Consider the following 13285-nt stretch of genomic DNA (forward strand, 5'->3'; position numbering starts at 1 on the left):
GGTCTGATTTTATATCACAAAAGGTGTATAGAATTCAAAATGAGATACTGATATCGACAAAAAAAAAAAAAAAAAATGATCATAATCAACCTGCATCTGACAAAACCCTGTGCTGTTAAGTTTCTCTGTCAGTAGTCGATATTTGTCACGGGAATCACACACACGCGCTTCAATATCGAATTAAATGGATAAGAAACATCGAATGTTGAGGAAGCGGGAATGTTCCTATCCAGAAAGTTAACATGAAATGTACTTTTCGAACATTTTACTGGTGCATTCCCGTTATACAGCGCAGGTAGTGAAAAGTAAATGTATCTCCCTATCTAGGTATATTATCATAAAAGCAAATCACAACTCAGAATAGAATCCCTCTTTGTGGCGCTGCCATATCACAATCGAGTAAAGTAACCAATTCTGGCAATGAGGTGATGCATTTGGTTCACAAATAAAGATGACAGCTAAAGAATGGAGACTAAGAAATACTAAGAGAGTTCCAACCATGAATTAGTAACAAATTCACAGATAATAATCTATGGTAATATCTATGTCAAACATCTGTATTGCATGAAAAGAGTGTATGAATGTAAAAAAGTTTAATAGTTTTTATTTCTCCAAATTTTTTTCAATAAAATCATAACAATACGATAACAATCAAACAACAATTCTGGATCTAAGTTCTCGTGTAAAGCATTCGGCATAAAACTGTGCAACTGAAAGTATTATAATTGATTAAGAACCTTGATCAGTTATATTGGTGATTACTAAAACTAGCACATTAATAACTACATGCGTGCATATTGTTTTAATCTAGAAATCTGTAATGGATCGTGTCACATTTATCTGTCTTCCGTTAACAGCACTGTTGAGCATACTTTTCTTATATTAAAATGAGAGTTATGATATTGAACAGATATTTCTTTTATTGAACAGCATGTTGTTTTAATGACCAGGTATTTCTGATTATGAACAGAAAGTTCTGGTTTGAACAAAAAGGCGTGGATATACAAATGTCGGCTTCCGTCCAGGGTTTCCATATCCAGTCACTAGTGACACGTGATATGATGTTACGGTCAGCCTCTAATCTGTACCGTGATACATACATGGATGTTGAGTCTCTGTGTATATTTAATGTATGAAGGATAGTATATCTCCTCGGAAGTGAAAACAATTGTTATGAAAATATGTCTTTTTTAAATGAAATAAGTCGTTAATCCCGTCATGTTTTGTTCAGCGCAAAGAGGAAATCTTTAATTCAAATTTAACGAAATGACCTGCCTGAAACATTTTAAAAGGCAACGAATAAGGACATTTTGTTTGTAAATTTTAACGCGATTTCCCGACTATGTCTCAGTTTTAATTGCAAAACTAGAGTTAAATCCGGCTATTTGCCGATGTTAATTCACGACTCATCTTCACTACCATTCAGATGGGCATGCAAATGTCTACGTGGCATATCTACCCATGTTTCGAATGCTTGCGTCATAACATGCTCAATACTTGACAGATTTCTTCATGCGAACACTAGTGGGAATTTCTATCCTTGATAGATATTGATATACATAGTGGGTAGAAATTTCTTGTGAAGTGCCTTTGCCGAGGTTATTTAATTTTACTGGTCCAGTCCTTTAACTCATTCACCCCTGAGGTGTCATAATGAACTATTCCAATGTTTGAATTGGAAGAGTTCAAATGTGTCTTTAGGGGTGAATGAGTTAATGTAAGATAAACCCGCTAAACGATGTACGGCCATACCATAACCCCGGAGACGCTGTATGACTGACCACCTTGACCGTTATGACGTCACCTTGATTCAGGACATAGACTACCGTTTGTGACGCCATTGATGAGTAAGTATCGTCTGCTGTGTTTGCGAACGAAATACTGCCTCCATTTCTGGTAAGGTATGTGTAGATGTAGCCAGGGTGCAGCATCCCTATACTCCACGTTAACACATAGGTACCAGACTTCGGGCACGTGAACACACCAGTCGTTGGGTTGTAGCCATTTCCGACATTTGTGATGACGTGGTCGAATTTGATTGAATAGTCCGCTACCAATTCATTAATGGTGTGTGATAGATACGCAGAGAATGCCACCAGTAGATCTGATGGTGTAAATGCTGAAAAAAAGTAAAACAGACATAAATGTATGAAAAAAATATATGAATTATATGTTTTGGACCATTCAGCGACTACTGAAAAGGACATATTATCAATTACATCTCTTATCAGTATAAAATAAATCCTTTTCAGTATTTTGCAAAGAGAAAATGAATCAATATAAAGACAAATTAATAAATAAATAAAACACAAAAGTTAGGTTAAGTGTTTTACTTTGATTGAAATGGTCGTCTGCGTCATCCATTTCTAATTTCCTTCGGTATTGTGAAGCGCCATCTTCCAGAGGTACTACTTCTAGACTGCTAGTGTCTTGATGGTAATCATCTCGATGGATACTCTCTAGGGTTTTAATCCTGTCCCTTAATTTGTTGTTTTCACCTGAAATATTCTCATAATTAACTTGAATTGAGTTAACTTTCAATTCCAATGAAGAAATAATGTGACGATCGTTTAATCGTTGTGTCTTCAATTCCTCGATCTGCTGTTTAAGATCGGAAACAAGCAGAAGAACGGTCGTGATGTCTGGAGTCACGTGGTCTGTGACGTCAGATGATCTTCCATGTACGAAGAGGAAGCATGTTACTAGGAAAACAAATGTGTACACCGCCATAGTGTTCTGTAAACAAAGAAACAAAATGGAGTATCACGGTAAAGTCACAACAAAATATCCGGAAAACGTCGAGATCCTACACCCGTTCTTTGGCCTTTACATCATAAAACTAATATTCTATATTCGTCTTTATAATATTCAAATTAAAGTTCATTCAATCTCAATATTAATATTTCTAACGAAAACACAACGAGTAGCATAACAATATGTTCTATTTTTAGAAGTAAAGAGCTGTCAATATAAAGATAATGAGGTAGACTTATATCTACATATACAAACAAATAATGTTCATCTACTTATATATATGAAAACAACAAGTTATTATATATAAATTAACAATAGAAATTTTACATGTATGACACTAACTCACCCACCTATATAACACGTACAACACGGATCAGGCTATCAACCCTAACTGACCAATGAATTATCATGTAACGTGGGATTTAACACCACGTGATATCGATGATGTCTCTGTATCATTTCAAAAATCTGTTAGTAAAAACAGGACTTCCAAATATCGTTACCTTGTCATGGAGCACTCCTCCGGTAGTGACCAACACCTCCGTTATCCATTTACTAAGGTTGTGCTGTTCTCGATGGCCTATATCGCGTCTCTTATCATGACAGAAGGTTTAATAAATCACACGATAGCATGCTGAGTGTGTTTATTTAATCTTGTAGCCTGGTATATGGTGAACCTAGACTTCAAACATCATACATATTTTGTGCTCCTAGAGCATCACTAACGAGTTATCGGAACAGATAAAAAAGTATCCGTCATAGCTTTTGGAAAGGAAATAGTCTTATCAACACGAAATGGCCACAACTTTCCCTTTATTTCTGCAATTAAGTAATGAACATTGTATTACCCATCAATATCTTCACTAATTAGGGCTAAAGTAGGTCGTCGCTGTGTCCGAAACAAACATCAACATCCTTACTTACCCAGGGCTAAAGTAGGACAAAGCTGTGTCCGAAACACATCAACATCCTTACTTACCCAGGGCTAAAGTCCGAAACACATCAACATCCTTACTTACCCAGGCTAAAGTAGGACAATGCTGTGTCCGAAACACATCAACATCCTTACTTACCCAGGGCTAAAGTAGGACAATGCTGTGTCCGAAACACATCAACATCCTTACTTACCCAGGGCTAAAGTAGGACAATGCTGTGTCCGAAAAACATCAACATCCTTACTTACCCAGGGCTAAAGTAGGACAATGCTGTGTCCGAAACACATCAACATCCTTACTTACCTAGGGCTAAAGTCCCAAACACATCAACATCCTTACTTACCCAGGGCTAAAGTCCCAAACACATCAACATCCTTACTTACCTAGGGCTAAAGTCCCAAACACATCAACATCCTTACTTACCCAGGCTAAAGTCCCAAACACATCAACATCCTTACTTACCCAGGGCTAAAGTCCGAAAAACATCAACATCCTTACTTACCTAGGGCTAATGTAGGACGTCACTGTATCCGAAACACATCAACATCCTTACTTACCTAGGGCTAAAGTCCGAAAAACATCCACCTCCTTACTTACCTAGGGCTAAAGTAGGACAATGCTGTGTCGGAAACACATCAACATCATTACTTACCCAGGCTAAAGTAGGACAATGCTGTGTCCGAAACACATCAACATCCTTACTTACCTAGGACTAAAGTAGGACAATGCTGTGTCCGAAACACATCAACATCCTTACTTACCTAGGGCTAAAGTAGGACAATGCTATGTCCGAAACACATCAACATCCTTACTTACCCAGGGCTAATGTAGGACAATGCTGTGTCCGAAACACATCAACATCCTTACTTACCCAGGGCTAATGTAGGACAATGCTGTGTCCGAAACACATCAACATCCTTACTTACCCAGGGCTAATGTAGGACAATGCTGTGTCCGAAACACATCAACATCCTTACTTACCCAGGGCTAAAGTAGGACGTCACTGTGTCCGAAACACATCAACATCCTTACTTACCCAGGACTAAAGTAGGACAATGCTGTGTCCGAAACACATCAACATCCTTACTTACTCGGGCTAAAGTCCGAAACACAGCAACATCCTTACTTACCCAGGGCTAAAATAGGACAATGCTGTGTCCGAAACACATCAACATCCTAATTTACCCAGGGCCTAAGTAGGACAATGCTGTGTCGGAAACACATCAACATCATTACTTACCCAGGCTAAAGTATGACGTCACTGTGTCCGAAACAAAACCCTTATTATGACATTAAATATTTAATTTCAAAAGACCGATTAGTACATGTTTATGTTCTGAACCTTGTCCATATTCAAATTAATTATATTGTGACAAGCTGGTTACGATACACCTCGTGGACTAAACAAACAACAGGCATTGCCAATCACATGCTGGTTTCTGATATATATTTTGAAGCCCTGGGATGTCGTCTTATCACACCAGGTATCGATGTCATTACATAATACGATTTGAATTTATTGTATGCAAGAACTAGTTTATGACTCATTGTATAAAAATTAAATTGCAAATATAACCCGTAAAATGAGAGATAGCTTCCTTTATTTACTGTTGTTTTGTAAATAACATTGTAAATTAATATTACACAAACAAAACGAAACATCAACAGCATTGTCTTCTTAGGAGTGGGTCAGGAAGACGCTGTGTCCAACACAAAACATCAACATCCTTACATACCTAGGGCTAAAGAAGGAAGAAGCCGTTTTAGAAACATAATTGTACGAGGATCCAATTCCTCGAGTCACACACTGAACTTTTAGTATTGACTGAGATACGTTTTTCTGATTAATGTAAATACTGCTAAACTGTTTTAGCCCAAGATAAAGCCGCTAAACGATGTATACAATGCCCATAACATTGGTGAAGCGGAATGACTGCCAACTCTTACACTTATGACATCACCGGGACTCAATTCTAACACTGCCGTTTGTGATGAGGTTGGTCGGTAATGGTCGTCACCTGTGAAAGAATACGCCACGTTACGTCCATTTTTAACTAGGGATGTGTACGCGTACCCAGTATGTACCATCCCTATGCTCCACGTGAAGACATAGGTACCAGCCTGCTGGCACGTGAACCAACCCGTCGTTGGATTGTAGCCATTTCCAACATTCGTGACGACATCGCCGTAAATCATTGAATACCTATCACCAGGGTCGGTTATGTGATATGAAAGTTGTGCAGAGAACGCCACGACGTCTGTTGAATCTGAAAAAGAGAAACCGGAAAATACTTAATTGGCCTGCAATATGAAAATAGAGAAACAATGAATGGTTTCAATGAGTAATAATCGACTTGAAATTAGAAAGGCAAAATAGGTGCAGGCGTCATATCAATATTAATGAAAACTATCCATTTTGTTGTGTTAAACATGTATATCTACCTTCAGCACGAATGAAAGCGCCTTGTTTTGGTTGTTGAGAACGGATGTGCATTCCTCCGTTCTTATCAACAATTTGTGTGGGTCTTTGTTCCCTTGGTCTTGTTTTGTTCTTTGTTGTAGACTCAGCATGGTTTTGTCCGTGAACCCTCTGTGTAGTAGTGTTACTTATATCGGGATGTGCAGTCATATTACAACCACTAGGAATTCTTTTCGTGACTAGTTTTCTAAAATTGTCTGGAGCGCTATCTGACCTGGGGATAGGTTCTGGACTGGTAGAGGCTTGATGGTTGTCAATACGATGAAACTTCTCCAATGTTCCAATTCTATTTCTTAATCTGTAATTTTCTTCTGAAATTTTCTCATATTTTTCTTCCAAAGAAGAAATCTTCTGATGATCGTTCATTTGAGCTTTCTTCAGTTCCTCGATTTGCTGTGTTAGATCGGAAACAACCAGAAGAACCTTCCTGATGTCAGGAGTCCCGGGGTCTGTGACGTCAGATAATCCTGCATGTACGGAGAGGAAGCAGGTCACCAGGAAAACAAATCTGCATACTGACATAGTTTCCTGTGAACATGTAAACAAATTGTCGTAACAATAAAAATGTGTATCTGTTAGTAAACAGAGTACAGTCCACGAATGAATGTATGTTAATAAGAAGAATTCCTCAGTCAATTGACTGTGTCAGCATCAACATGACGCATTCCATTAAAATGAAGTTATATTTAGACCTAAATAGTTTAATTGCTTACGACATTCTACAAACAACAATTACACTTTATAATAGCGTACCAATATAAGGTTCTTTTGATCTAACATCATAGCCTTCTCCCGGAGCTGAGGGTACAATCTAATGCTAGAGACCTCCAGCCAACCAACCTAGTTGTTCAATCTAATGTTAGGGACCTCCCACCAACCAACCTAGTTGTACGATCTTATAAAAGAGACCTCCCGCGGACCAAGCAAGTTGTATCGGTCTATTCGAGGTGCGTTGTTGCCTACTCGTGACGGTTTGTAATTGTAGGCAGTTGTGAAAATCAGACTACTTACGTATATTCTTTTCATAAATGCAAAGCTTCTGAAAATCGGTCAGTGAAAAGTACTTAGTTGTAAAACTATGTCGATACGAACTCAAAAATAAAAGTGGAAATATAAAGTATTAATTACCTTGCGAGGTGACTGATCTGTCTTTACACATGATGTATGGGACTGTATTATATTCAGTTTAGATATTGTCTCTTATCTGGACGGAAGGTTACATGAAACACCTTATAAAAAGCTTACCGTATTTACATAAATCTGTAGCCTGGTGTAAGTTAAAACAAACGTGAAATCATACTTTGCACATTGTTTGATCTCCTAAGACAACACTGACAAATCCCTAGGTTGTGTTTACTGTTATTGAGTCACAATATTCCTATTTTACAACACAATGGTAATACTATAATACGTTTGTGGCATTGTTTACAACACAAAGGCATTGTATTGTTAAAAAGAGCTTTTACTTACAGTTGAGTGTAGACTAAAGGTTACACCCAAATACCAATCATCAGTATGTGCCAAATTATAACAGATACAGTTTTATTGTTTTCGTATTTCAACTTTTGTAATGTATCACGGTAAAAGAGCTGAGAGATCTTCAATAAAAAAAACACAAACATGGAGGAAATCATCACTTTTTCTGTGATTTTTTTAGTTTTCGTTTTTGTTTTGTTTTTTTCCATGTGCCCAAGGCTAATATACTGAATTCATTTGTATAATAAAGTGTGTTAGCTCAATATAAATCCGCTAAACGATGTATCCGTTTCATAATATTAGTGGAAGCAGAATGTTGTACTACTTTGACAGCTATGACATCTCCCTGGTTCAATACTACGACAGACGTTTGTGACGACATTGGGGCATATTGATCGTCTCCTGTGTTATGCCACACTGCCTCAGTTTTTACTAGGGATGTGAAGATGTGTCCAGGCTGTAAAATCCCTCAATTTTTACTAGGGATGTGGAGAAGTATCCAGGCTGTAAAATCCCTGCTGTCCATGTAAAGACATCGGTACCAGTCCTAGAACACATGAACACATCCGTCGTGGATTGTAGCTGTTTCCAATATTTGAAACGATGTTTTGGAATTGGATTGAATACCCATTGCCTGGGTTTGCTATGCCATGGGTAATTGGGCAGAGAATGTCTCAAAGTTTGCTTATGCTGAAAAAAAGAGAGAAAAACAAAAAGATAAACCATGAAGCCCACGGTCACCTTAGTTTTTAAATACATACATATAGCTCATGTGTTTGCTTTTAAATTAAGAAGTTAACACATTTTACGCCTGCAACCTTGAAGGTAGGTCGAGGTAATTGATTTGAACAAACTTCTTGATATATTTTTAAAGCATGCAACTGGCGCAATATCAAGATCAATGCTTCTTGGTTCGTGAGAAAAAGTCGTGTAAAAATTAACACAACTAACGTTTGTGACCTTGAAAGTATGCCAAGGTCGTTCATTTAAATGGTCATGGTAAATGCTAATCCCTAATCAATCATGATGATTTTTCAACCCAGCAAGGTAAAATTATTTTACAATTGCGAAATAAGTTATATCACTTTCTTTTATCACGTTTGTTGCCTCAGATAGAAGCGCCTGGGGTCTTACTATTGGGGGAAACCGGAGTGCCCGGAGAAAACCCACGTTGTCAGGCAGGTGACTATACCCTTTTCAAATCCTATCAGGGAATCGAACCCAGGCCGCCTAGGTGAAAGGCAAGTATATTACCACTGTGTCACCAAACCAGCTAACTCATTTTACTTTGAGCGTAGGTCAACTGGTAGCCTTTTATCGTAGCATGATTCTGACCCAATATCATAACATCGAGCCTCTCACAAAAGTAGTTATAAGAAGAGGTAAAAACTGTCAAATGATTACGACGTATGACGCGCGACGGCGGACATTAGGTGATCGTAATTGGTCGCTTGAGACTTCCTGTCAGATGACGTAAAAACTCAGTCATCAATTTAGGTGTAATTTTATAGCCAGCAATACGAATTTAGAGTTACCAGCCATGCAGAGTTGATTACACCATCGACTTTAACTTTAAGGAATTAAATATACTGGCGCTATGACTATAGACCAACATGACAAAAGACATTGTGGAAATAAGGAAAACAACAAAACAAAAACAAAACAAAAACAAAAAGCAAAAAAACTAAATAAAGCAACAAAAAAAAAAAACCCAAACAAACAAACAAAGAAACAAACAAAAACATTAAAAAAAAATGAAAAAAAAAAAGAAAAAACTACTAAAACAAACCCCAACAAACCAAAAAACCGAAATGCTGATTGTTTTACAATGATTAAGATTGCCATCCCTTGTTGGGATTGCTTTCTTCGCGACTTTTTCCAAAGATTACGATGCGCCATCTTCCGGGTGGATTAGTCATAGAGACTAATACAGCCATGAATCCAGATGGAACAAAGCACGATTTACATTTTAAGAGACGGCGAGGGGTTTCCCTACCATGTTGTATTGATCTTGCGTCGCTATATTTTTTGTTTGTCAGTTCATACTTTATGATATATAAAGTGTTTGTTACCTTGTTATTGGATAATTCTCCGTCTAGTACCAGGTGATCAGGTAAACGTTTCTGTCCTAGGTAGTGTTGTTAATGATCCTATAACATCTTACCCTGGTCACTTATTAGGATGGAAGGCTAAATAAATCTCCTGATAATTGAGTTAGCGTATGTGTTTTATTTTGTAGTCAAGAATATGTAATTCCAACAACATTTTGTAGCCTGGTATATGTTATTCTGATATCATATATACATATATCTTGTAGCCGAGTACATGTAATATTAACAACATACATATTTGTGGCAGGTTATATGTAATTCCAATAGCATATGCAGTTACGACATCATGTACATTATATTTAGTAGTTGGGTATATGTAATTCCACTATCATACATATGGTGTAGTTGGGTATATGTAATTCCACTACCATACATATGTTGTAGTTGGGTATATGTAATTCCACTACCATACATATGTTGTAGTTGGGTATATGTAATTCCACTATCATACATATGATGTAGTTGGGTATATGTAATTCTACTATCATACATATGGTGTAGCTTGGTATATGTAATTCCACTATAATGCATATGTTGTATCTGGGTATATGTAATTCCACTATCATACATATGTTATAGTTGGGTATATGTAATTCCACTATCATACAAATGTTGTAGTTGGGTATATGTAATTCCACTACCATACATATGTTGTAGTTGGGTATATGTAATTCCACTACCATACATATGTTGTAGTTGGGTATATGTAATTCCACTATCATACATATGTTGTAGTTGGGTATATGTAATTCCACTATCATACATATGTTGTAGTTGGGTATATGTAATTCCACTATCATACATATGTTGTAGTTGGGTATATGTAATTCCACTATCATACATATGTTGTAGTTGGGTATATGTAATTCCACTATCATACATATGTTGTAGTTGAGTATATGTAATTCCACTATCATACATATGTTGTAGTTGGGTATATGTAATTCCACGATCATACATATGTTGTATCTGGGTATATGTAATTCCACTATTATACATATGTTGTATCTGGGTATATGTAATTCCACGATCATACATATGTTGTAGTTGGGTATATGTAATTCCACTACCATACATATGTTGTAGTTGGGTATATGTAATTCCACTACCATACATATGTTGTAGTTGGGTATATGTATGATATTTTGTATGTAATTCCAACATTATACATACATTTTGTAGCCGGGTGTAAAAACGACCTTTACCTAAAAGGATTGTAATAATACATACAGGATATCAGCATCGTTCATAGAACTTTTCTCTTGTAGGACTCGGCAGTGTTGATAAGGGCTTATAATGGTTTTAACTAAAAGGCGACTTAAAATTGAAAATAGGTCAAAGAATTAGAAATAGGTCATTGATAACATTACTTAACTAGGACTGAGTCCGAAAGACGCTGTGTCCGAAACGAAACATCGATAACATTACTTAACTAGGACTGAGTCAGAAAGACGCTGTGTCCGAAACGAAACATTGATAACATTACTTAACTAGGACTGAGTCAGAAAGACGCTGTGTCCGAAACGAAACATTGATAACATTACTTAACTAGGACTGAGTCAGAAAGACGCTGTGTCCGAAACGAAACATTGATAACATTACTTAACTAGGACTGAGTCAGAAAGACGCTGTGTCCGAAACGAAACATCGATAACATTACTTAACTAGGATTGAGTCAGAAAGACGCTGTGTCCGAAACCAAACATCGATAACATTATTTAACTAGGACTGAGTCAGAAAGACGCTGTGTCCGAAACGAAACATCGATAACATTACTTAACTAGGACTGAGTCAGAAAGATGCTGTGTCCGAAACGAAACATCGATAACATTATTTAACTAGGACTGAGTCAGAAAGACGCTGTGTCCGAATCGAAACATCGATAACATTACTTAACTAGGACTGAGTCAGAAAGACGCTGTGTCCAGAACAAAATTGAAGGTCACGTCCAACATACACTGAATCTTTAATATTTACCGAGATACGTTTTCCTGCTTGTTGTAAATACTGCTAAACTTTGTTAGCCCAAAATGAATCCGTTAAACCATGTATACGATGCCCATAACATTGGTGAAGCGGAATGGCTTCGAACTCTTACAGTTATGGCGTCACCAAGACTCAGTTCTAAGACTTACATTTGTGATGAGGTTGATCGGTAATGGTCGTCTGCTGTTTAATAATACGCCACGTCACGTCCATTTTGTCTGGCTTGGTGTTAAGTATACTGTACTGTTCCGTCGTATTACGAACACTAGGAATTTCTTTCATGACTACTGTTCTAAGAGGAAGTCGAGCTCCATCTTCCAGAGTTAAAGGCTCTAGGCTCGTAGATGATTGATGACTGTCATTTTGAAGGATATTCTCCAAGATTCCGATCCTGTTTCTTAATCGACCATTCTCTTCTGAAATTTTCTCACATTTTGCTTCCAAGAACCAAATCATCTGATGATCGTTCATTTGAACTTTCTTCAATTCCTCGATTTGCTGTGTAAGATCGGAAACACCCAGAAAAACCTTTCTGATGTCAGGAATCCCGCGATCTGTGACGCCAGATAATCCTCCATGTACAGAGAGGAAGCTGGTTACCAGAAAAACAAATATGTTCAACGACATAGTATTCTGCAAGAGTAAAAAGATCTGTGACAATGTAGATGGTTATCTAGGAAAAATCAAGGGTGACTATTCTTGTTGAGTATTTGGATTATTTGTCCCTTATCACATGTCAGGATGATGTATAAACAATGTTAGTCTGTACTGCTTCGTCGTTTGTTGTAATAACTCTTGGATCCAATTCACTATGTGACTATGGTATGGGAGTACCAAAAATTGATTGATTCGGTATAGACTGACACTACAAAGCAAGTAAAATGAATGGGCTTTACAGCGAGATGGTATTTTATTTGAAAGTTTTTAGGTTATTTCAGATAATTCGACCTTGTGATTCTTAACAACGACTTATATGATATACTGATCTCTCTCTCCTATATTAGAGGAACCTGGTTTGCGCAGGGTTTTTGACAGACACGGCCAATCAAACCGCTACGTATATATTCAGACATGAATGCTGATGAAGCCGAGTATGGAATGATATTCTTGTATTTCCGTGTCTATCAACGGCCTGACGTTCATCAATAGCTGGGCATGAGTCGTTGATACCATCAGTGTCTGGTCCTTTTATACCCTAAGTCCAGCCTTGTATTTTAATAAAATCGCTTTTACAAAGTAACTCGGTACATATTGAAACAAAAGTACTATTTTTATTAATTTCAGTAATATTAACAGAAATAGACGTATGTCGCTTAGGACTTAACTGCGGTTATTGACAATCTATAATAACGGTACACGTTTCAACACACGTCAAATTAACATGATCTTCCGCCTTTTGTATTATGGAGAAGATTTAAAAAAAAAAACATGTATCAGTCATTGTCAACGATTTTTCATTGACACAGTGAAGACGACTAGCATCATAAAATTCGACTCTTAACATCGACACATTTGTTATAATTGACCAATGCGTGTTGTCCACT

The 13285-nt window shown here is 37.1% G+C and overlaps 1 protein-coding gene across 1 annotated transcript; it reads right to left on the reverse strand.

Moving 5' to 3' along the window:
* Positions 1-595: 595 nt before the first annotated feature.
* LOC117333778 lies at positions 596-3278 on the reverse strand. The gene is made up of 3 exons (XM_033893202.1): positions 3258-3278; positions 2334-2736; positions 596-2119 (listed from the first exon to the last, which is right to left on the reverse strand). The coding sequence occupies exons 2-3, from the start codon at positions 2728-2730 to the stop codon at positions 1713-1715; spliced, it is 804 nt and encodes a 267-aa protein (XP_033749093.1). The 5' UTR covers positions 2731-2736; positions 3258-3278; the 3' UTR covers positions 596-1712.
* Between the last annotated feature and the right edge of the window lie 10007 nt (positions 3279-13285).

The sequence above is a fragment of the Pecten maximus genome, chromosome 8 (genome assembly GCF_902652985.1).
Source record: "Pecten maximus chromosome 8, xPecMax1.1, whole genome shotgun sequence".
Classification (NCBI taxonomy): domain Eukaryota; kingdom Metazoa; phylum Mollusca; class Bivalvia; order Pectinida; family Pectinidae; genus Pecten; species Pecten maximus.